Source organism: Ammospiza caudacuta, chromosome 2 (genome assembly GCF_027887145.1).
Source record: "Ammospiza caudacuta isolate bAmmCau1 chromosome 2, bAmmCau1.pri, whole genome shotgun sequence".
NCBI classification, from domain to species: domain Eukaryota; kingdom Metazoa; phylum Chordata; class Aves; order Passeriformes; family Passerellidae; genus Ammospiza; species Ammospiza caudacuta.
The window spans coordinates 15504137-15526570 of record NC_080594.1 but is presented as its reverse complement, the minus strand read 5'-3'; the positions used below and the strand labels follow the sequence as shown (position 1 = coordinate 15526570).

Here is a 22434-nt window from a genome sequence, read left to right as displayed (position 1 = left end):
CAGCAGGGAGGTAAGAAAAGGAGTAAGTCAAATGAGAGAGAAGTGCACTGCTGTTAACACAAGGTCAGGACTGCTCATGGCAGGAGAACAGGACTACCTACAACAGCCTCAAGTATTCATGGAATTTCAGAATTATTTGCTCAAGGTCATATAATGGTTAGCAAAAGTAAGCATGGAGAGTTCTGATTCCTCTTCCATCTTAACCACTTCATTATTCCCTTAAAAGAATCTGATGACCCTCAGATAAAAAAAAAAAAAAAAAAAAAAAGTCAGTATATCCAGGCTGGATGAGAACACAGCCAAACACCATTTTTTATTTGTGGTACTCAGCCATCCCACCGACTCCAGCTCTGGCCCCAAGTATCAATTGTGAAGCTGAGGTCACTAATATGGACAACAGCAAAGCCCATTCTAATCACATGGAGCCCATCATGCTGTCACAGCTGGGATGATCTAACGGCTCACAGCTGGCAAAGGGGGAGCTCTGTCTTCTCCCTGTCCCTCATCTGCCTTCTCCCAGTAGCACTGGCTCTTTCAGCAACACCGTTCATGAATTCTGCTCTCAGCAGACCCTTTGACATGCTAAATAAATTTGCAAAGGTGTCAAGGGAGTATCTGAACTTAAGCAAGGCAGGCAGTTTGGTTTCTTCCAGCAAGAACCATCCAAGATGCCATCAAACAGTCCCCTGTATGAATGGAGGGTTTGGCTGTCAACTTCCAGATGTTCATAAGAGACAGTGGGCTCACTGCACCCATGGCCATAAGCAAGTTTCAGAAATTCCTCAGGCAGATTTTTTAAGAATTTTATAAATAGAAATACATTTTCCAGAATGAAGCTTAAAATCAATTGTCCAGGGAGAAAGTTTTATGTATCTGTGACTAAATTTGAAAAAGGCTGCCCCACCCATCCCATTCCTGATGACTTCCCATACAACCCATGTAATCAGAAACTTGAAATGTAAATACAATGGTAAAACCAGCATTACAAAGGCTGGGAAATCATCTTGTACAAGCAAAGTAAAAGTTTACATAAATTACTTAGCCCAAATTCACTAAAATTAATCATCACTCAGGGCTCTCTCAGAAGCCTGATGAGCTGAAAAACAATTATTGTATTTCTAGAACGAAGAACTTTCAACACTGGCTAAAATTTCAGCACCAGGTCTACTTCCTTAGCCTTTAATGGAGTACCCTAGACAGTCTTCATCTCTGGGCACCATCTCTGTTTTCAGACTGCTGCCTTCCTCACAATTCTGTCAAGGAAGTAAATTCCCTGAATTCTTTTCTGATCAGGATCAGCTCTGACCTCTGTATGACTTGGCACACACTCTGTTTTTACCTAGCTTTCACATGAATTTCATGGCTTGCTTCCTTGCTCTATGGCCCACAGAAGCTCTGGAAGAATTTTAACAAAATCCTTCCAACTATTTTAGCATTAAAGCATGAGGCAAAGATTAGTTAGCAACAAAAATGTTACTCCAGCAAATCCACTGGTTTTGAACTGAATGGACCTGAGCTTGCAATGTCAGCTATTTAGATTTAGTCTGCATATTTGTCAGAATTAAGTCAGATTAAAACAGAGGGCTCTGTGTGCCTTGTAGCTCATAGCAGACAGGTTGAGCTGGGTCTTTTTCTTAAAAAGCATAAAACCTCCAGCCCTAGAACACAAAAAAGTCACCAAAATATGATCTATATTTAGTCAGCGTGAGCATTATTTATTATCACAGCACTGCTCTACACCTTCATTGCACCTATCAACTTCCTCAGATTTTCACTATTTGCTTTCACCTCTCCATGCCAGTTTGAATATTAAGAAGCAATCACATGATCCAATCTCCTGAAGTCAAATGGTAGACAAAAATTCATAATTAATTTTACATAAGTTTTCAAGCTGCCACATTTTCCAATTTAATACCTTTTTTTTTTTTTAGTGGAGCATATCTTGCAGAAGGTTGGGTCACCTCTGCTGCAAAACAAAGCTTTTAATCCAAGAAATGTACATGGGAAGTTTAGGCATTACCTAGATGTATGGCTAATTGAAACCACAGGAAGGGCATGAAAAAGTTTGTACTCTAATTTACACACTTGCTAGGAAGATTTATGAGCTTTGCAATTTAACAGTTTTCCACAGCTCAGAGTCAAGAGAATCAAATGGGCTTTCAGATCTACTTCTGATGCAAAGCAGAAGCATTTGATATGCACTTTTTGTGGGACAAACCATAAGGAATTTTAAGGAATTCTGTTTTAATGTCTTCCAGCACACGCTTGAAGACAGCAAGGCCCTCAAAGCTACATAGCCATAATTAGTTCATATACAGCCATAATTGATCACTTGTAGTTCTCCTCATGACTGTGCCTCCTTCCTATCTCCATTTCCCCATGTCAAGTGACCACCAGCCATCCAGGAACTGCTTTCCCTTTCTAAGATTAAGCTACTTTCTTGCAAGTGCCTTTAAGAAAACAATTTCTACTAGGAATCAGAACTGAGGACAACATTGGTTTGAAGATGCACTGTAGGAACACAACTACACCTTTTTTCCTGTGAAGGTGCAACACACTCACATACATCACATCCCTCACATTCCCAAAGATCTCATGCAAGGAACCAGGTACACTGAACCTGTGCAGAATGATTTACCCACAGGAAATGACCACAAGAAAAATCAAAGCTATTTCATCAACACGGGCTCAAAGTTTTCTAAGATGCACAATTGTGAATTTTAGTTTACAGATCCTTAAATCAAAGTGCCTCCTTTCCTTTACACTTCTGGGCATCTGAAAGGCTTTTGAAAGTTTCCCTTAAGAAGGAAAACAGCTATGCAGTTTTCATGTGAACACCCCAATGGTCAATACAGGTTTCTAGTCATCCATACCCCCTGCCATGGCTACTCCTGCTTCTGTCCTGCACTCAGAGCTTCAGCAGGAACAGGCAGCAAATGGGAGATGTTCAAAAGACATCAAGTCTGCCCTAATTCACACAAGGAGAAAGTAAAACAGGAAGAATAAGGAATGTCTCCGTACTTGACATGGTCCACGCAGAAATATAATTATTTTCCAGCTATCTGAATGCAAAACAGCCCTTTGCAAGGTCAGTATGGAGTTAAAGAATGCATCTGAAGCCAGTGTTAGGTCTAACAAAATATTTTAGCCTATGGCATTATCTGCTCCTTTAACTAAAGCAACAGTCACAGCAGAAAATAATTAAAACAGATAACTATAATATAACCGAAAAAACTCCAGAATACCTATTACTCTTGAAAGACAGCTGTGTTCTCTGATCTCTCCTTCCCTGCACCCTTTCCTACCAGCTAAACCTCTGAACTACTTCCTCACTAAATAATTGCATTTACACTGAGGAGCCACTCAGAACTCAACTTCCACCCCCAATGATGTAAACAGCTGGTAACTGTTCAGCTGGCACCACAAATCTTCTCTTTGTACCCCATAATCACATGCAGAAAATCTACACCACTCACTTTAGAGTCCAAAATGAATGAAAGAACTAAGACTAAAACTGATGGGAGCTCATGATGTTCACACGATTCACTGTGACAATCTTCTGTATCTTTTTTTTGGGCTCATTTCTGCACTAAGACTGTAAAAGCCTCTTATTTAAAACATATTGTAGGGGCAGGTACAGAAGAAACGTTCAGTCTTGGGACACAAACAGATGTGGCAAAACAAGACTCAATGCACAGAATTAACTTAAAGACAATGTTAGCAGGAAGGACTCAAAAGCCAAATCATGTGCCTATGCAGAGTCTCGGGCAAATAAAGTTGTTCCTGGGTATTGTTTCAACAGCTGTATTTGGTTATGGTCACTGTAACATCAAGAGTGACAGATCCAGCGAGCTGGCAAACACCACAGCTCCAAAGAGTAAGAACTGTCAGCACACCCTAAAAAGCTGCTCTAAACTATGGCTAAGAAAATCTTAGTGGGCAAATATTGCCCAGTAGCCAGATAAAGCTCTTCTTGCTAGGTGTTTACATAAGATGCAAATAATAGGAAACTAGACAGTCTTTCCATCTTTCACCAAAACCTTTTAGAAGAAGTAGCTAGAAATAACATCTTTCCTTATTGATGCTTTTCTCTGAGTTTGTCTAAGCAAGTGTTTAGTCTCAAGATGAAAGACTGAAACTGCAGCTGCTTCTTTGACACAGCATGGGAACTAACCCACCAGATAGAAGAGAACATCAGGGTGCAAGTCCCATCCATTAATTACACTGCAGCAGTTGAGAGAAGTCCCTTAAGCCTCTTAACATGACTTTGGGGAAGGGAGCACTGGTCCACATTTGCTGTGGGAATAACCGGGGAATATCAAGATGATACTCAGAAGGAAGCACCCCAAAGTAAACAGGGCCTTACAGAAACAACAACAAAAACAAAACAGTGGCAGTTTTGACCTTAAAGAAGCATTAAAGGACACTCTGGGTTGCACAAGCAAACAGCATATGATGATTAATAACCTGAAGCATATTAATGCTGATCTTGTTGCTGGATGATAAATCAAGAGCAGAGAAGTCAGTTTCCCTTCATAAGTGAGACTTCAGTCTTTAGCTAGAAAGTTGCTCAATTAAGAGCATTCCATAACCCACCACAAACATCCTAAATAAAGCATCAAAACTGATTTAGTACAGCTTTTGGATATAACAGTTTAACTTATCAACAGATCATTTAGTCTGCAAAAAACCCCTGCATCCCTTACAAAATGCAGAAGGTACACAGCAGATAGCAAAATTCCAGCCCCAGTCTTTTGGGCTGAAATTACAATTTTCCAGTAACTTTAACAACTACTCCTCCTAATTTACCTCTAACAAACACTAAACACTGATGCAGCTGGGTATGGATACAACTGAGTAAGATCAGCAGGTCACTCACACTGTGGCCTTTCACTGGAGCAGCACTTCCCTCCCACTCAGCATTTAAAGACAGTGCGTGTCAGAGAAGTGAAAGCAATGTTCCACTACAACACTTTCCACACATTCTGATTGCTCCCCTCCTTCCATATTTTGTAGGAAAGGGGAAGTAAAATATTTAAGAATCAGGGTTTTTTTTTCCAGATAACTCAGGAGAATATGTAACAAGAGTAACAGAAAACTAGTGTTTAAAAAGACACTATTTTCTCATTGTTTAGTTTAAAGTCTCATTCATGAACAGCCCTGGGCCCATACAGTAACTTTCTTCACTTTTCCTACACAAGACCCTTCAAACACATCTGCCAGCACATTTTGAAGCCCCCCTTTCTGCCATGTTGCCCAAAATGTTGTGTATGAGTGATGCACATCTTGAAAGAAAGAAACCCAAGTTGAATCTGGAACCGATCCTGGTAGGAGACACAAAAGAAGGGCTTCTCCATGTATGCTACCCAGAAAAAAAAGCCAAAGAAGGTGTTTCCCCCTGGTAAATAATGCTGGAAAACTGGTAACAGCTGATGAGAAGGGTGAGGTACTCAACAACTCTTTTGCCTCCATCTCCAATGACAACCTCTCTTCCTGCACATCCTGAAGGGATGGACAGCAGGATGGGGACTGGGGGAACAAAGCCCCTCATACTCTAAGATTGGGTTCATGACCACCTGAGGAACCTAAATGTGCACAAGTCTATGGGACCTGATGAGACACATCACAGAGTCTTGAGGGAACTGGCTGATTTAGTTGCCAAGCCACTCTCCATGATAGTGGAAGTTGGGTGAAGTGCCAGGTGATTGGAAAAGGGGAAGCATAGTACTCATCTTTAAAAAGGCCAGAAAAGAGGACCCTGGGAGCCACCACCCTGTCAGCCTCACCCCTGTGCCTGGGAAGATCACAGAACAGATCCTCTGAGGAGCTGGGCTAAGGCACATGGAAGACAGGGAGGTGATTCCACAGCCAGCACGGTTTCACCAAAGCAAAGTCCTGCCTGAGCAACCTGATGGCCTTCTGTGATGGGGTGGCTACATCAGGGGACAAGGGAAGAGTTACAGATGTCATTTATCTGGACTTCTGTAAAGCCTTTGACTCACTCCCCCACAACACCTTCTCTCCAAACTGGAGAGATGGATGTGATGAGTGGACTGTTAGATGGATAAGGAGGTGGTTGGACGGTCAGACCCTGAGGGGTAGAGGTGCTGGTGTGGAAGCCACAGGAGCCATGTACAATGAGCACTGCTCTTGGACTCACACAAGTGCATAAAACTCCACGTGGAGCTTTAGGAACCCCAGCCTTAATGTTAATGGAGGCCACAGAGTGTCCTTGACAAGTTTCACTAACTGGTTGCTCTGTTTTGCTCTACCCTAAAACACACTTCTGACACCTGTAGCCAAAACCTCATTGCTGCTCCTCTCCACAGAAACTTTCACTGTCAAGAGATGCTTGTGAACTGAAAGATACAGAAAATACTGGGAGACCTGGTCTGACACTACTCATGGCTGTGCACAATGGCACAATTTACCCCTTGCCTCCTTACCAGCACATCCCTACTCAGCAGACAGATCCCCCTCCCTCCCTCCCTCCCTCCCTCCCTCCCTCCCTCCCTCCCTCACATTCACCCTCCCAGGCAGTGGCTCTGCAGTCCATGACTGTGTGCTTTGCTGTCCCTGGACAACCACACATGAGCTCTGTTTTGGCCAGCAATTAGCACAGCAGCACTCAGCAGATCATCTGACTGAGGCATGACTGCCTCTGTACACTCAGGCTGCATCTTTCTGTCCAATCCCTTCCACTGAGGATGTAGAAGAGTCTGAAAGGTTTGGGTCCCCAACCCCTCCACTGCTTTGAACTGCTTCCAATGACAGGATTGAACAGTGTGAGCATTCAGAAATCCTTAAGTTATTATGACACTCCCAGTTTTTTTGCATCTACCAACTGCAAAGAGAGATTACTAAAGAATCTCTGCTCCTGAAGTGTAGTTATTTCACATTTTCAGTTCTGTTGTGCCAACTTGTACAGCAAAAGAAAACAACATCCTGACACAATTACCAAGGGATTCAAATGGGAATTTTATGCATTTCTTTACAGCCATATCCTCTATTTCTCTTTCTTAAAATACGGAATACAACAGCAAAAAGCATTCTTTGCCCCAGTCATCCCACCACACAAACAAGTTACAGAAGAGGTCAGTCACTTTTGACACAAGTATCATCACAGTAGCAAAAGGTTTCAGACTTTACTTTTCACTCCTGCAAGAGTGTCAGTAGCAGGAACATTGTTTTCTAATCAATGTGAATGTTACTGGAACAATTAAAGCTAGACTAAATCCAAATTACACTGGCAGTACTTCTGCCCTTAAAAAGTCACTTCAGTCATTAAAAGCACTCACTTTGAATTCACAGTTGAGAATTTGTCTTTGGAGAGAATTATAGCCATGACTCAGACCATCCTGCTCTCAATTCTTATAGTCACTATAACATCTTATAGTCAAACAAATGTAGCTTTGGGTGTCCTAGAGAAAGCTACTGAAGCAAATCACTGAGCTGATTTTGTGCTGGCACACAGCCAACAATTACCTTGCATAGCATCACATAGCTTGGGTCAGCCAGACTGTGGCATTACAGAGGTGGTACAATATGGAAGGAATGACTTATCTTTCTCATAATTCTGCAGTAAAATAGTTCCAGCATGCTGAGCCCACACCACACCACAACAGAGCCCCTTCAAGGTATCTTGCATTTCAGTAACAAACTTTTGAGCTCAGAGAATACAAAGAAAGAGGGTGATTTGCTATCAGTGTGTTCAGCTGAGCCTCTCACTTTGATTCCAAGTAAACACAGCACACAGATCCCTCAGCACATGGTCCTTGTGTTGGCACAGCACACAGCAGGATACCTCAGTCTGTCACAGACCTACACTTGCTACAATTAACATACAAGCAGCATCCTCACTAAGTATTTACTCAACTGGAACAGCCTATAATTGGTGACTCAGTTTCTGCTCCTAGGAACTCCTGTAAAAGTGTCTGCTCCTAGAAGAAAAACCCTGTGTTTTGGTCTCACTTTCACAAATGAAATCCAATGACTAATATCTCAGACTTCTCCCTGCAGCATTCACTCGGTCCTTGCACAAGCCTGAGAAAGAATAAAGCCAAAAATTCAGCAAGGAGAAAGCCATACTTGATCTCATGGACAATCCATTGTTTCCTGTTCGTACAGAGCAGCGTTCATGTTTATGTTTACTAACACAGAGCAGACCCACATTTCAGAGTAAGCACTTGCTCACAAGTGGTGGCCAACAGCCACCTCCATTTCCCTCCTTTGCCCCCAAGTGGATGTCTTCTATAACATGTTTAACAAAAGAGCAGTTATAGATCCACTTCATTAACATCTATTGATTTTTTCTTTAGGTACTCTTTATATTCCCACCATAGCTCTAGTAAAACAGATTGTGTGGCTAACTCATAATAACATCCACTGCACTGAGAGTCAATGAGCCAAAACAACATTCACATCTTACACTACTTCTAAAAAAAGAGCAAAATTTTGCTAATTACTCCTGCTTTCACCAGTCCTGCTCTGGCTCCTGCACAATCAAAGCGACCACATGCAAGAGGGGAAAGAGCACAGAGTCGGTTTGATAGGGATTGCTCAATGCTCAGCAGAACCTAGTCTTCCTCACTTAAAATCATTGCTCTCCAAAATGAAAACATGGGACAAATGCCCAGTAAGCCAAAAGCCAACTATCAGCAAACAGGAAAAACACAGCTGGGTGAAGGAAGGACGCAAGGGGGAGAGAACATTTCAGCACTTTTCAGAATACCCCTCATGTTATATCCACACACTTGCAAGAGAAGGAGGAGGGGGACACCCCAGCTGCTCCAGCCCCACGAGGTGCCCAAGTTTAACACCGATTTTCACGGTGTTATTCCTGCTGCAATTCTCACCTTTAGTCTGATCTTTTGCAGGCACAGAAGTAGTTTTCTGGGAGAGGAAACAGCACCCGACTCCCCCGGGAGAGAGGCACAGACCCCTGCCCCCATGCTGCCTCTGGCCTTCCTACCAGCCTGCGAGAAAGGTGTTTAAACTGTCCCTTGACCCCCCTTCCATCAGCCTGGGGACTCTGTCTCAGGTTCCCTCAGACCTCGGGGAAGCCCCACTGGCCCCCCATGGAGTACCTGTCCCCCCTTTACCGCAGGGAGCAGCCCCATCCACCCGAGGGAACAAGCCCTGCACGCCTCAGGGAGCTGCTCTCAGTTCAGGAAACATCTCCCTGCACCCCAGAACAGCCCACACCTCAGTGAGCACGCCCCTGTGTACATCCCACGCCTAAAACAGCACATCCCCTTCACCTCAGGGCACCCCACACTTCAGGGGACACCCCTGATTCACCTCAGGACACCCTCCTCCTCCTCCTCAGCCCCTCCGAGCGCCGCGCCGAGGCCCCGCCGTACCTGCTGCGAAGGCAGCTCCACATGCAGGGCGCGGGCGGCGGAGCCGGGCGGCAAGGCGGCGGGACCGGCAGCCGAGGTCATCCTCACGCAGGGGCCCCGCTCCGCTCCCCCGAGGCCGCCGGGCGCGCAGGGGTTAATGGCGGCAGCAACGCCAAGCCGGCCGCCCGCTACGGAGCCATATTACCGCAGTGCCGGGGGGTGGGCGGGGCTCCGCCTCCCGCGCGTCCATTGGCCGGCGCGCCGCGGGGGCGGGACCCCGCGCTCCGTCTCGACTTGCAACTGGCTTAGCCTGACGCCAATCAACGCCCCGCTGCGCCGGCCCTGTCAAACCGCCGGAACGCGCGCCGGCGCCGATTAGAGCGCCCGCTTCCGGAAGGCGGGACGGCGCCCGATTGCGGGCGATGATTGGAGAAAATGGAGTTTGATCGACAGCACGCCCTCCGTCACGTGTGCGGGAGCTGTTGTCATCACGTGAGGGGACGGAAAATAGTTCGGCGGAGGGGCCGAGGGGCGGTCGCCATGGCGACCCTGAGGGGCGGCCAGGCCGGGCCGGGCCCCGCGCTGTGCATCGGGAATGGTGTCACCCTCAGCACCCCCTCCACATCAGCCCGACCTGCTCAGCATCATATCCACCTGCCCCATGTGACACCTCCCCAAAACAGGCCCGCCTGCCTGCCCTGTGTCATGTCAATATAAAAGAGGCCTTAGGCTATTGCAGAGGGTCCAAATGTGAAAAATGGATGTATTTTATGATTGGCTTTTCGCAAATATTAAAATGAACATTATATGTGTTGTGTTAGAAAGTAATGCTGTATTATTGCTCTTAAGTAGTGGGCTAAATATAGTTTTAGGTTATAAAAAATGTAAAAATAGAAACTATGCTATGTAAGATACTTTTTTTTAAAGAAAGGACTCGCAGCAAGATAGCAGCCACAGGACACCTAAATCTTTCAGAGAGAAAGAATTTATTGCTCTTATCAAAAGAAACAAACTTCTTCCCACCTTGAAAGCGCTGTTAGGATTCAGAGGAAGAAGTTGACACTGACCAGACAGAATCCTGTGTTTGAATGGAATTTATGCATCATGTATGAGGTGTATGAATATACAACAGGCTGTTATTTTTAAGGGTTAATCCTTTGTTAATGGGTGTCCTTTTTCAAACTCTTGCTGCCCAGAAAAAGGTACCCGGACATCTGTAACTCTTTGTCTCTATTGTCTCATATTGTCCTAATTCAATTTGTCCAAATTATTATTACTCTAATTGTATTACTATTTTTATAACCAATTTTTTAGTATAAAACTTTTTAACATTTTAACAACAAGTGATTGGCATTTTTCACACAAAGGAGGGCCATAAGGAGGGTCAAGGGTCTGGACAGACTTATAAGGAGCAACTGAGGTCACTTTTGTTCAGCCTGGAAAAGAGAGTGAGCAACAAGAGCAGGCCTCGTTGAAGTCTTCAGTGTCCTCAGGAGGAGAAGCAGAGGGGCATATACCAGTGTCTTAACTCTGGTGACCAGTGACAGGAGCTGAAGGAGTGGCCTGAGGCTGAGTTGGGAAAGGTTTGAGTTGGATATTAGAAAAAGGTTCTTCATCCAGAGGGTGGCTGAGCACTGGAATGATCTTCCCGGGAAAGTGGTCACAGCATCAAATCTGACAGAGCTCCAGAAGCATTTGGACAATGCTGTCAGGCACAGGGTGGGATTGTTGTGGTGTCCCACACAGGGCCAGGAACTGGAGTTAACAATCCTGATGAGTCTCTTCCACCTCAGCTTATTCCATGATTCTGTGATTCTGTGAACCTTCCCCACATCACATCCACTTCCCTCGCATCACGCCAGCCTTCTCCATAGCACATCCACCTGCCCCATGTCACCCCAACCTGCCTCATATCATCACCCCAACCTGCCCAACAACAGACCAACCTGCCCCTCATTATGCCAACCAGCAGACAAACCCTTCCCACAGCACATGGACCCATCCCATTCCATGCCGAGCCATCCCACATCAGCCAACTCTCCTCACATCATACCAGCCATGATGCCTATGCACACCAAAGCCCAATGCAACCATCCCCTCAGCATCTACCTCCATCCCATGCCACCCAGGCAGCATCCATCCTGAACGGAGGGGACCATGCCCACCTGGAACAGCACCATCCCCACGCAGGGTGCAGCTCTCAGAGCACCAGTCCTGTGCCTGTGCCCACCAGGGCTGTCCATTCCAGGAGCACTCTGCAGCACCTACCTAGTGTTGGTGGTCACATTCAATGGCATGAATATGACCATGCCCATCCCCATGGCACTGCCAGGGACCATCAGGACTGAGCCAAAACACCTGACTGAGAACACCAGATCTGCCACCCTGCAGTGGCACTGGGAATGCCTGTCCCTAATGCATGCCACAGCACTGGAAATGCTTCCCTGGAAATGCTGCTCTCAAAGGGTTGAGTGTGCTGTGCGGTGCTGGAAAACCCCATCCTCTGCTCCTCCTCTCCTCCAGTCCTGCTGTCCTCAGCACCATGCACCTCCCACAGCATGGAGAGCATCCTGCTGGAAGCCCAGCAAGCCTTCATTCACCTACAATACTCCTTGGTTTGTAACATTCCATGCTCCAGTGAGGTGCTGTGACAACGTTGTCTTTAGCACTTATTTTGGTCTAAGGTATTCAAAAGTGAACTTGTTAAAAAGAGGAAGTAAAATAAAAACTGAAATGGAAAGTCATATTTTCTGGGGTTTGATTTCCATCCTTGTAGCATGAAGTCATCTTCCATCCTGCTCCTTCCTTTGCAGCTACTCACCATGGTCTGCTTTTCTCCAAAATGCTCCCTAGTTGAAATGGAGATGCTAAACTTTTCTTCTGCATGATTCCCTGGTTTATCCCATAGTAACATATCTATATGGACTTCTTTTCCCAAATTGTTTGATTCTACATGTAGGCATCAAATAGATCTGATACCTCAAGCTTAAATTTTGGATATCGTTGAGCCTGGCGTGTGTGAGTAGAGAATGTTGCTGTCTCTGATCAGGAAAATTAATTAAAAACAGTGGCCTTTTTTGGAAGATCTTCTGGGAAAAAAAATGTGTCTCCATTATTTTTTCCTTCTGATTAAAAAAAAAAAAACCTTCTATTTCAGTATTTTTTATAGCCAGTGTTCTGTTTTCAAGCACCCAGACTCCTGAGACATTCTGAGATCAGGAACTTCAAACACAGTGATTTTGGACTGGTTGTATCAGTTTGATTCACCTCCTGGTTCCTGGTTCAGTACAAGACACTCCTTCCTTTTAAGCATTCCATCTTCACCTTGGACGATTGAATCTTGATTTTTAGGATGAAATGTGGGGATTTTCTTTGCTCAAGGTGTGAAAAATGCATTCAGAATGACAAAATTATGTAAACATCAAGAAATTTTGAGAATGCTTTCTGCCTTGGAGACTCTTGATATGTTTCCTCAGAGAGCAAAACTAATTCTAGCTTAGACTTAGATATAAAATCAAAGAAGATCACAGCTTTAAGAATAGTTTTTTCCTGAGATAAATCACTAAAAACAACTTATGGAAGCAGTGTGAAAATGCCACTGCTTGTTTGCCCAAAATATAAAAAACCCCAAACATCCTTTAAAAAAAAGTCCATCCTCAGATGAAACATGATGTTTCTGATTTTCCCCTACTTCTTCACCTTCTCCTTCTATAAAAAGTATGTTATCAACATTATTCTCATCCTAAATCCAAAACACAACCACATACCAGGTACTAGGGAGGAAATTAACTCTGTCCCAGAGAACACCAGGACACTAATTTACACAGTGAAAATTGCTGAATTTTAAGTCCATATGTCATTACCATAGCAGGATTTTCCTACTTTTCTTCTTTTCCACAGGACCAGACTGTGATGATAAAATAGTGATGCTTAGAAAAGTCAAATAATTTATTTACCATAGCAGTTCACCTGCCCTGTATAAGGAGATTGCATTTGCTGCTTGATGTAGACTGATGTAGACCACAATTCAGGGACTAAAAAGTAAAATATTGCTCAGAGAAAAGTTCAAATATGACCCCAAAACCCATGTGGATATATTGCTGATTTTGTAGCAGTGGAACTCATACAGCTGCAAAGAAGTCCTGGCAGTTTTCCAGCTCACACCAGCTCAAGCTTTGGCCTTATTCTAAATTTCAGAATTATTGATAGGTTTTGTTATGTCAGCATGAGAAAGAACCATTTCCAAGGGCATTATAAAAGGAGAAGTTTGTAGGGATAAGGTTTCAGATTTACATCTGATTTTCATGAGTTTTGAGAGGCTTAGTACCTGTCTTATATAGTTCACCTCAATGACCATTCAACATGATGACAGCCATTTAATAACCCAGATTGTTCCTGAATTATAGAGCTTGCAATAATTTGCTCATTAATTAGGATTGTTGGATTATTTTAAGCAGAGCATTTTCAAGCTTCAGCTGGAGAGTGGTTTCTTTTGCCCCTAATTATGAGCAGTCACTGGAGGCAGTAATGCTGGAGCAGTACTGCCCAACTCACCCATGTATATGGCATTACACAGGACCCTGTGTAACTTACTGATGCCCTAGGAAACTGTCATCTATAGGTGGCCACTGAATTTTAGTATGTATTGTAGGTGGCCTTTGAGCCACAGTAAAATATCTGTATTGTATAAGTGGCCTATGAGTCTCAGTAACATATATGTATTGTATAAGTGGCCTTGCCTGGATCCTAGTTGTTCTAAATAGGCTGCAGCTGTAGCCAGTGAAGATAACTGGGATAAAAGGGGGTGGGCTTGGCCAGTCAGGGAGAGCCTTGGAGGAGTTATGATGAAGAAGCAGGAACAACACTGCTGTGAAGAGCTGCTTGTGAGAAAGCCAGCCAGAAGGCATGGGACTCTAGAAATATGATAACAGTCATCTGAATTTTTTAACTAAATCCAAAGGTTGTCATTATCTGTCTTCATTGCAGTAAACCTTTATTATGTCCCCATGGGTGTTCCTGCAGTGTGTTATCATAAAAGATGAAGTTCCTGCAGCTGCAGCAAGTACAGTAGACAGAGCACTCGGTTGGGCGGGTGGAGATGCACACAGTGCTCCCACATCCATAACCTCCCCATCTACCCAGCCTGAGTGGTGTGTCTGCTGTGCAGAGGGAAGGGATGGTGTCAAGAGGGATCTGGACAGGCTGGAGAAGTGGGTCTGTGTGAACCTTGTGAGGTTCAACCAGACCATGTCCAAGATCCTGATGGCAATTGATGAAAGAGACGTGGACTCCACGGTTTGCACACATGGAGCCATTTATTGATTCACAAAGCTGAGCTTATAGAGCTTTTCAGCAATTAGTAAAAATAGAACAACTATAACATTTATGTAACTAGGTAACATTGCTTAATTCAGAGCCTCCTACTAACTAGTGCAGGTATGTGTTATTTCATGGAAGTTCTGCTTACAAAGCACACTGCTAACTTCTGCATTCCTTCTTCAGGGTTCTGCTTTCTGTTGCCAAGGCTTGCAGCCTACTAAGGCTAACATATCCACTTCTGTCATGAGCTGGACAGTGCTCCCAGCTTGGCTTTCTAGCTGTATTCCTACAAAGTCTTGCACATGGGTCAGGGCAATCCCAAGCACAAACACAGGCTGGGCAAAGAATGAGCAGGGGAGAAGAATTTTAGAGTATTGATGGGTGAGAAGTTCAGCAGGATTGACCATGTGTGCTGAGAGCCCAGAAGCCCTCATGTGCTGGGCTGATCCCACAGCCAGGGCAGTAGGGGAAGGGGTTCTGCCCCTCTGTCCTGCTCTGGTGAGATCCCACCTGCAGAGCTGCCTCCAGCTCTGGGGTCCAACATCAGAAGGACGTGGAGATGCTGGAGCAAGTTCAGAGGAGGCCATAGAGATGTTCTAAGAGCTGGAGCTCCTCTGCTCTGCAGACAGGCTGGGAGAATTGGGGGTGTCCGGCCTGGAGAAGGCTCCATGGAGACCTCAGAGCCCCTGCCAGTGCCTAAAGGAGCTGCAAGAGAGCTGGAGAGGGACTTTGGACAGGGACCTGGAGGGACAGAATAATCCTAGTGGGTCCTTTCCAGATCAGAATGTTCTGTGACTCTGTGAGTCTGTGACAAGGGGGAATGACCTCACATTGACAGAAAGCAAGGTTAAATTGGATCTTTCAAAGAAATTTTTCCCTGTGAATGGTGAGGCCCTGGCACAGGTTGCCGAGAGAAGCTGTGGCTGCCCCATCCCTGGGAGTGTTCTAAGCTCTGGATGGGGCTTAGAGCAGGCTGGTATAGAAGTGTCTTTGCACATGGCAGAGGGCTGGAACAAGATGAGCTTTAAGGTCCTTTTCAGTCTAAGCCAGTCTGTGGTTCTGTGATCTTCAGTTTTCCTCAGATGAATTCAACAATCAAAAACATCACCAGATTACCAACTCTGTCTTGTGTTTATGTGTTGTCTAAACTCACACTGGCAGCTCCTCACTTTGACATTATGGAATACCAGAAGGCATTTCTTCTGGACTTTTTTTTTTTAAAGTCAAAGCCAGAAGATAATTAAAATTGCTACTAACAAAATTCCAAAAAGCAATTTTAACAAAATCTGGTAAAGACTCCTGCAGAATTAAGTGTATTTTTGAGAAGGCCCTGGAGAAAGCTGTATGAAGTGCCAGTGAGGAATTGCCAGCAATTACACTGGAATATTTAAATGCCATTTCTGGAAGCATTACTTTATCTGTAGTCTTTTTGCACTGACGTTGAGATACATGGACTCATATCCTTCGAAATGACATACAGTGGACTACCTGCAAGTTATTACAAATATTATTTAATAGATTTTATTGCAAATTTTGGCAGGGTAGCACCTTTGGGAAGGGAAGAATTGACCTTATGGCTAATTCCTACTTCTGCCACAGATCAGGTCAGATATGCTTCTTATTGGGGTATGAGATCATTGCAAAATCCTTCCAGTGAGACAACATACTTCACTGATGGGTAGAAGCATTCCAAATGCAGAGCAAAATACTTGAAGTTTGTGAACCTTTTACATGGATGAAAGGACAAATTCTGCACTGACTGGGTATTAAATGTATTTTACAGCCATAGATGTGGGGTTAAAAGAGTTTGTTTAGCTTTCCTTTGAGAGGGACCAATCTCAAGCAATAGTGACTAAAACCAGAGACTGGTTTTGTGGGCATTGAACTTTGCACCTGTTTGTGTCCAAGGTATTTCTTAGGATCTGTATTTCTAGTTGCAGCTGAATATGTTTGCTCCCTTCACAGAGGTTATTTTGAACTGCTGTGAGACACTTGCAGATCCCTAAGGTGTCCTGGTAATCCCTAGGCAATGTATCAGAAGCTCACAGTGAAAAGCACAGTAAAGGTCAGATCTCTTTAATGTAGAGGGCCTTGGTTTTAAATTAATAGTAATATAAGTCTTTAAGGCAATAAACTCCAAGGGGGACTGTATTAATTTGCAACTGGCCATTGTTTGCACTTTACCATCACCATCAGCTACATAAATATGGGGGTATTAAAACTGATTTAATTAATTTACCATAAGTTTCCTGAGTGCCCCATTATAGATAAACCTCATCTCAGACAGAGACACTTCATTGTGTTTCTGACACACCATCAAGCTGAGGACATCCATTTTCAGTAGAAGATATTTTCAAGTCAGCTCATAACCATTAGGTAATTTCCACACAGGACACAGAAGAGGACTCCTGGTGCTTTGGAAGGCAAATGATGCTTAGAATATCTGTTAATGTCCTGGTGCTTAAAAGGGCTATTATTAACATGGAAAAAACTTCCTTCTCAGACTCAAACAGGTATTTTAAATATATATTGTGAATGAGATAGGGAAAAGTAATGAAAGGACTAGAGCACAAGTGTGACAAGGAGCATCTGAGGGAGCTGGGGGGGCTCAGCCTGGAGAAAAGGAGGCTCAGGTGGGCTTTTCTCCCTCTCTACAACTCCCTGACAGGAGGGTGGAGCCAGGTGGGAGGCAGGTTCTTCTCCCAGGGAACAAGGGACAGGATAAGAGGAAATGGCCTCAAGTCGTGTGAGGGGAGGTTTAGATTAGATATTGGGGAAATTTTTTCATGGAAATGGTCATCCAGCCCTGGAACAGCTTGTCTGGGCAGTGGTAGAGCCCACATTCTTGGCAGGATTTAACAGATGCTTGCATGTGGATGTGGCACTTGGAGACATGAATTAGTGGTGGGCTGGGAAGTGCTGGGGGAATAGTTGGGCTCAATGGTCTCAAAGGCTTTAGAACTTAAATGATTCTGTAATTCTACAAAACTAAATATATTTTAAATGAGAAGGCAATTAAAGGAAGGAGAACAGCACATGGGGTCCATCACTTCCACTGACCTCAAAGTGGTTGCTACTACTGGGAACCACATTAAAAGCCCAGGTCAATCAACCAGAAGATGCTTTCTGATTTCAGTGGGTAGATCAAGGCCAAAGTCTAGTGGTTCAATACTGAGTGTCACAACTGGTCTGTGGCTCAGCAATTAATTCAGCTGTAAATAAGAAACCCAGCCCAATTCCATAAACCGGTCCCTCGGTGAACAATGATGGGATACATTCAAACCCAAACAGGGACTGCACCCAATCATTCCATCCTAAGCCACAGACATCACGCTGGTCAAAGAGCTGGGTGGTGTTAAAACCAGACCAGTCAGTTTAGACCAAGGTGTTTCAAACCTCCTATATAAAGAGGATCTATATGAACAATAAAATCCATTGTTGGTGCATGGATCCCTGAAAGTGTGTGTTGTCTCTGTCTCTGATCACCGACCCCACATAACAAAGAAGCACTGGGACTGCAAGAACTGTCTTCCAAACAAGAATTGCAAAATTCCTAAGCTCCCATGTAAGTACAGTCATGAAATATCTCCTGGTACATTACCATAAGTCCCTGAAGGAAACTTATCTCTGAATTCTGCTTGAAATAAAGCCCCTCCCTTTAGTACACCTGCATTTTCATCTTGCAGAGGTGGTAATGTGATTTTATCACTTAATCTCATGTGTCATGGTTCTGCTTTCCACTCCAGAAGTGATTCCATTTAATCTATGGGAAAAGTAAATCCTTGTTTAAAATATTTATGGAGACCTTTAAGGCCCTTTGAATGAAAAGGTTCTGCTGGATGAAAGCATTGATGAAAGCTAAATATACATAAGAAGATAAAAAAACAGTATAGGCATTGAACTGGAGCCTACTGGCTGTTAAGCCTCCCCAGGACAGCATTTGCACCAAAACTTTGTACTTCCATTGGCTGTAAGCATCTCCCAGACAATATAATGTCATTATACCAAGCCACCAAGACTTTCTTATCTTTGATACTTATAAGGTGTCATCTGTAAGTCATAATATCCTGATGAAACTGATGAAACTTCACTGATGAAACCTTTACATCTATTTAAAAAGAATTTGGGATATCCAGACCTCTTGTGACAAAGGAAGAAGAATGGGTTCTATGGTTGCTGATGCTGTACAGCCTATTTGCATAAAAGTACAGAATCACAGAATCATTCAGGCTAGAAAAGATCTCTCAGATCATCAAGCTCAGCTGTTCCAAAGATCTCACACAATGGCAGTATGACATTTTGGCATAGAGGCTAATATTGGCTCAGTCAAATGTGGCAGGAGGGTGCTCCTGCCTGCACTTTGCTGCCTTGATCAAAGCACACCCCAAAGCCAAAAACTACTGGGGGAAAAAGCTCCCAATGTATGATTAGCTAGAAGTGTGGATCAGATCTAAGAGGAATCAGGGACCCAGTAAATAATCAGACTGTGGATGGAGTTCAGATTCCCACTAGGCTTACATTATGGCCTTTTACAACCTGTTAAAACATCTTCACTCCAAAAACCCCATCTGAGAGGAAAAAAAGATAACCACAAAGCAAAGCAGAGAAACGCCTACATTAGCATTTTTTTTTCCTGCCCTTTCAGCTGCCTAATGTGGTCCCTTGAATCCCGGGCATTAACAGGCAAGAATATGCCTATTTTTGTGATAGTATGGATTTTCTTTAAATGGAAAAACTTCAATTATCTAAGCTGTTGCCAAACAGAACCATTTTCAAGGGGATCATTTTACAGCATGAAGCTTTGAGAATGTGCACAGTAGAAAAATAATTTGCTATTCCTTGTGGTACTGCTGCTTGGGCTAAATTGACAAAAAGTTCATTTAGAGGGTAATGCATCTATTTCTGGTCTCTGCCTCCTCAAAGGAAGGCTGTTCTAGTCTGGGTGAATGATATCCTAGCTTGGCGTTTCCCCAAAATGCTTGGGAGCTTTGTTACATGATCATGGAGTTACGGACAGGCACCTTATGGGGGCAGCACGTCCTCTCTGTTTGTTTTTCAAATCTCCTTCATTAGACCCAGGTCCACTTCCACATTGAATCAAAAAAAAAAAAAAAAAGAAAAAAGCTGTGTACACACTACAAACAGCATTATTCTGCTTATGCTATGCTAATTAACGAGGGGCTCAAAGCAAGTTGGTGATATCCCACCTTTATGGCTGGTGCTGTAGGAAATAATGCTGCCCTGCTTCACAGAACAGGAAAAAACAGAGCTCCACACTGAGCCCCACCAGCTCCCTCAGCCACTTCTGGCACTCCAGCCCCTTCCCCAGCTGCATTCCCTTCTGTGGACATACTTCTGTCCCCAATGCCCTTCTTGTCACAAAGGGCTCAAAACTGAAGCCAGGATTCATGTAAGGTGCTCAGGATGCCCATGGCTGGCAGCCAAGGAAGGGATAAATCACTGCAGGTGGCCTGCATCCAACTGCCATGCCTTTTCCATAAACTGAGTCATGTTCCCTTTTGCTCTGTTTGCCAGAGGGAGAGCTCTGATTTGAGGCAAAGAGGACAAAACAGGACAGTAACTATGTATAAACACATGAGGAAAAACTGGTGAAAGTGGAAAGTCCCCTCTTCCAGCCCGTAATGAGGGACAGATTTATCAGGGTTCTTGCAGGAATAATGAGGAATGTTAGGAGGACAGGGAGATCTTAAAGAACCACAGAAGTGCAAATATACTTCATATATCAAGTTTGGCTTTCACCTTGGAGAACAGCATTGTGAGGCTGTGAAACTCAGCCAGCACTGATAGATTTCTTCCATGGTTCACAGGACAGACCCAGCCCAAAAACAAGTTAAAACCTCCCTTGTTACTAGAAAAGCCCACATGAACTTTATTCAATAGCTCACTGTGAGCTATTGAATATAGCACTTTGCAGTAGTAGAAGTCTGGGGGCTCTGACAAGAACAATCAAAGAGTGGTTTGAATTGGAAGTGATCTTAAAGCTCATCTCATTCCAACTCCCCTGCCATGGGGCAGGGACACCTTCCACTAAACCATGGTGCTGGCCTGGAACACTTCAAGGATGAGGCAGCAAGAGCTTCTTTGGGCAGCCTGTGCCAGGGTCTCACCACCCTCACAAGGAAGAATTTCTCCCCAATATCCAATCTAAATATCTTCTTTAAGTTTATTGCCTATTTATAGAAGTTATTATTTGGCCCTTGTCCTATCACTAAGCACTCTGTATAGAAAGTCAATCTTTTTTATGAAGCTCCCTTTTAAGTACTGGAAGGGGCTGGAAGGATTTCTTCACCTGAGGACCAGAGATGCAATCCAGCATTTTCTGTTCTAGGCAGCAACAAAACCCAAAGAAATCTGCTGTAAGGGGCAGTAGGCCATGTGCTTTCTGTATCTGCTTAGTGGAGATCCACAGATGGAGGCTGCCTCAGCTCCTTGTACACTCCCAAGCAAAACTCCAACTTTAAACCACAAAGATTTGCTTGAAGTATTCTGGCTGCCCCATGCAGGGAGCATGCAGATGGTAGAACAGAATTACTAAGCTTGGAAAAGACTTTAGAGATCAAGTCCAATCCTTAACCTAACTCTTCCAGGTCTACCACTACACACTTCCAGAGATGGTAATTTTGGTGTGAGTCTGCTTTTGTAGAGACAAACCATTTTTCCCTGTAGGAGAAAAGGCACAACTGCAATCATACAAATTACTGCCACAAACCCTGCAACACTGAAGGGACCAAAGCAGCCCACTATTTTTGGCCAAGTTTATTTCTAGAAATTTGTACAAAAATTGATACTCTGTAATACAATAATCTATCAAATATGACAGATGAACATTTGTCTTTCGAGGCAAGATTCCAGGAATGTGAAGTACCATCCTCTTGCATGGAAGAAAGGCACATTTTAGAGCTCAAGATACACTCAACTGAACAGTTCAAAAGGCAGGTCAGACATGCAAGTAGTGCAGCGTTTCAGGTTTATACATAAACAATTTGTACTCCCAAGAAATCTCACTACAAGCAGCATTAACATCCACATAAACATTTTATAAATACTTTTAAAAGTAGCTCACTTTAGATCCTATGTGTGCAAAGGCTACTCCTTTACATTCACTGGATGGAGTAATTGGAAGCCATCTTCAGGCCAGAAGTAACTCCTAGATTTCCCCAAATACTTCTGGGATCCAAAGCACTTGCATCAACAGCCCCACTGCATTTTCCTCCTAAGGGCTACCCTAAAAGTCTGCAACACCAGGGCTACACGACTGCACCATCCCACTGCTCCTAGAGCTTATCCTTGGAGTTGTGTGGCTATGAAGAAGCCTCATATTTCCAGCTACAAGCCTCTGTGCAAGCAGCACCTGGGACATACCTGCCTCTGAACTGACATCTTAAATACAGTGGTGAATTTACAGCCACAAAATCATCCATTGCACTATGGATCAAGCTTCACCTGACTCTCTCTGCACCATCCAGCACAGATGCCACACCAGGGGGGTTGGCAGCCCAACTGTACTTCCAGAAAGGGCTTTTCCAAAGCAGAAATACCCTTGTACTACGTGAGCATGTCTCAACAGGGCTCTTGTGCAACACACCTGTAAAACTGCCACACTGCTCAAATCAACCTGCTGCTTTTTAGATTGAAAACCAGATGAATCCTACTCTCCCAAAACTGCTTGTGCTAGTGGGTACAGTAGCTGTAGGAATTTTTCTAATTCATTGCTGGTGATCCAACAGCATTATACAGCAGATTACAAAGGCAA

The 22434-nt window shown here is 43.9% G+C and overlaps 1 protein-coding gene across 1 annotated transcript in view; it reads right to left on the bottom strand.

The window, feature by feature from the left end:
• The window catches only part of UVRAG (UV radiation resistance associated), an 86933-nt gene extending 77397 nt beyond the window's left edge, over positions 1-9536 (bottom strand). The window contains exon 1 of the mRNA XM_058824768.1: positions 9363-9536. Coding sequence (XP_058680751.1) covers positions 9363-9443 — 81 coding nt within the window. The 5' untranslated portion in view covers positions 9444-9536. The remainder of the gene's footprint in view (positions 1-9362) is intronic.
• Positions 9537-22434: the final 12898 nt, after the last annotated feature.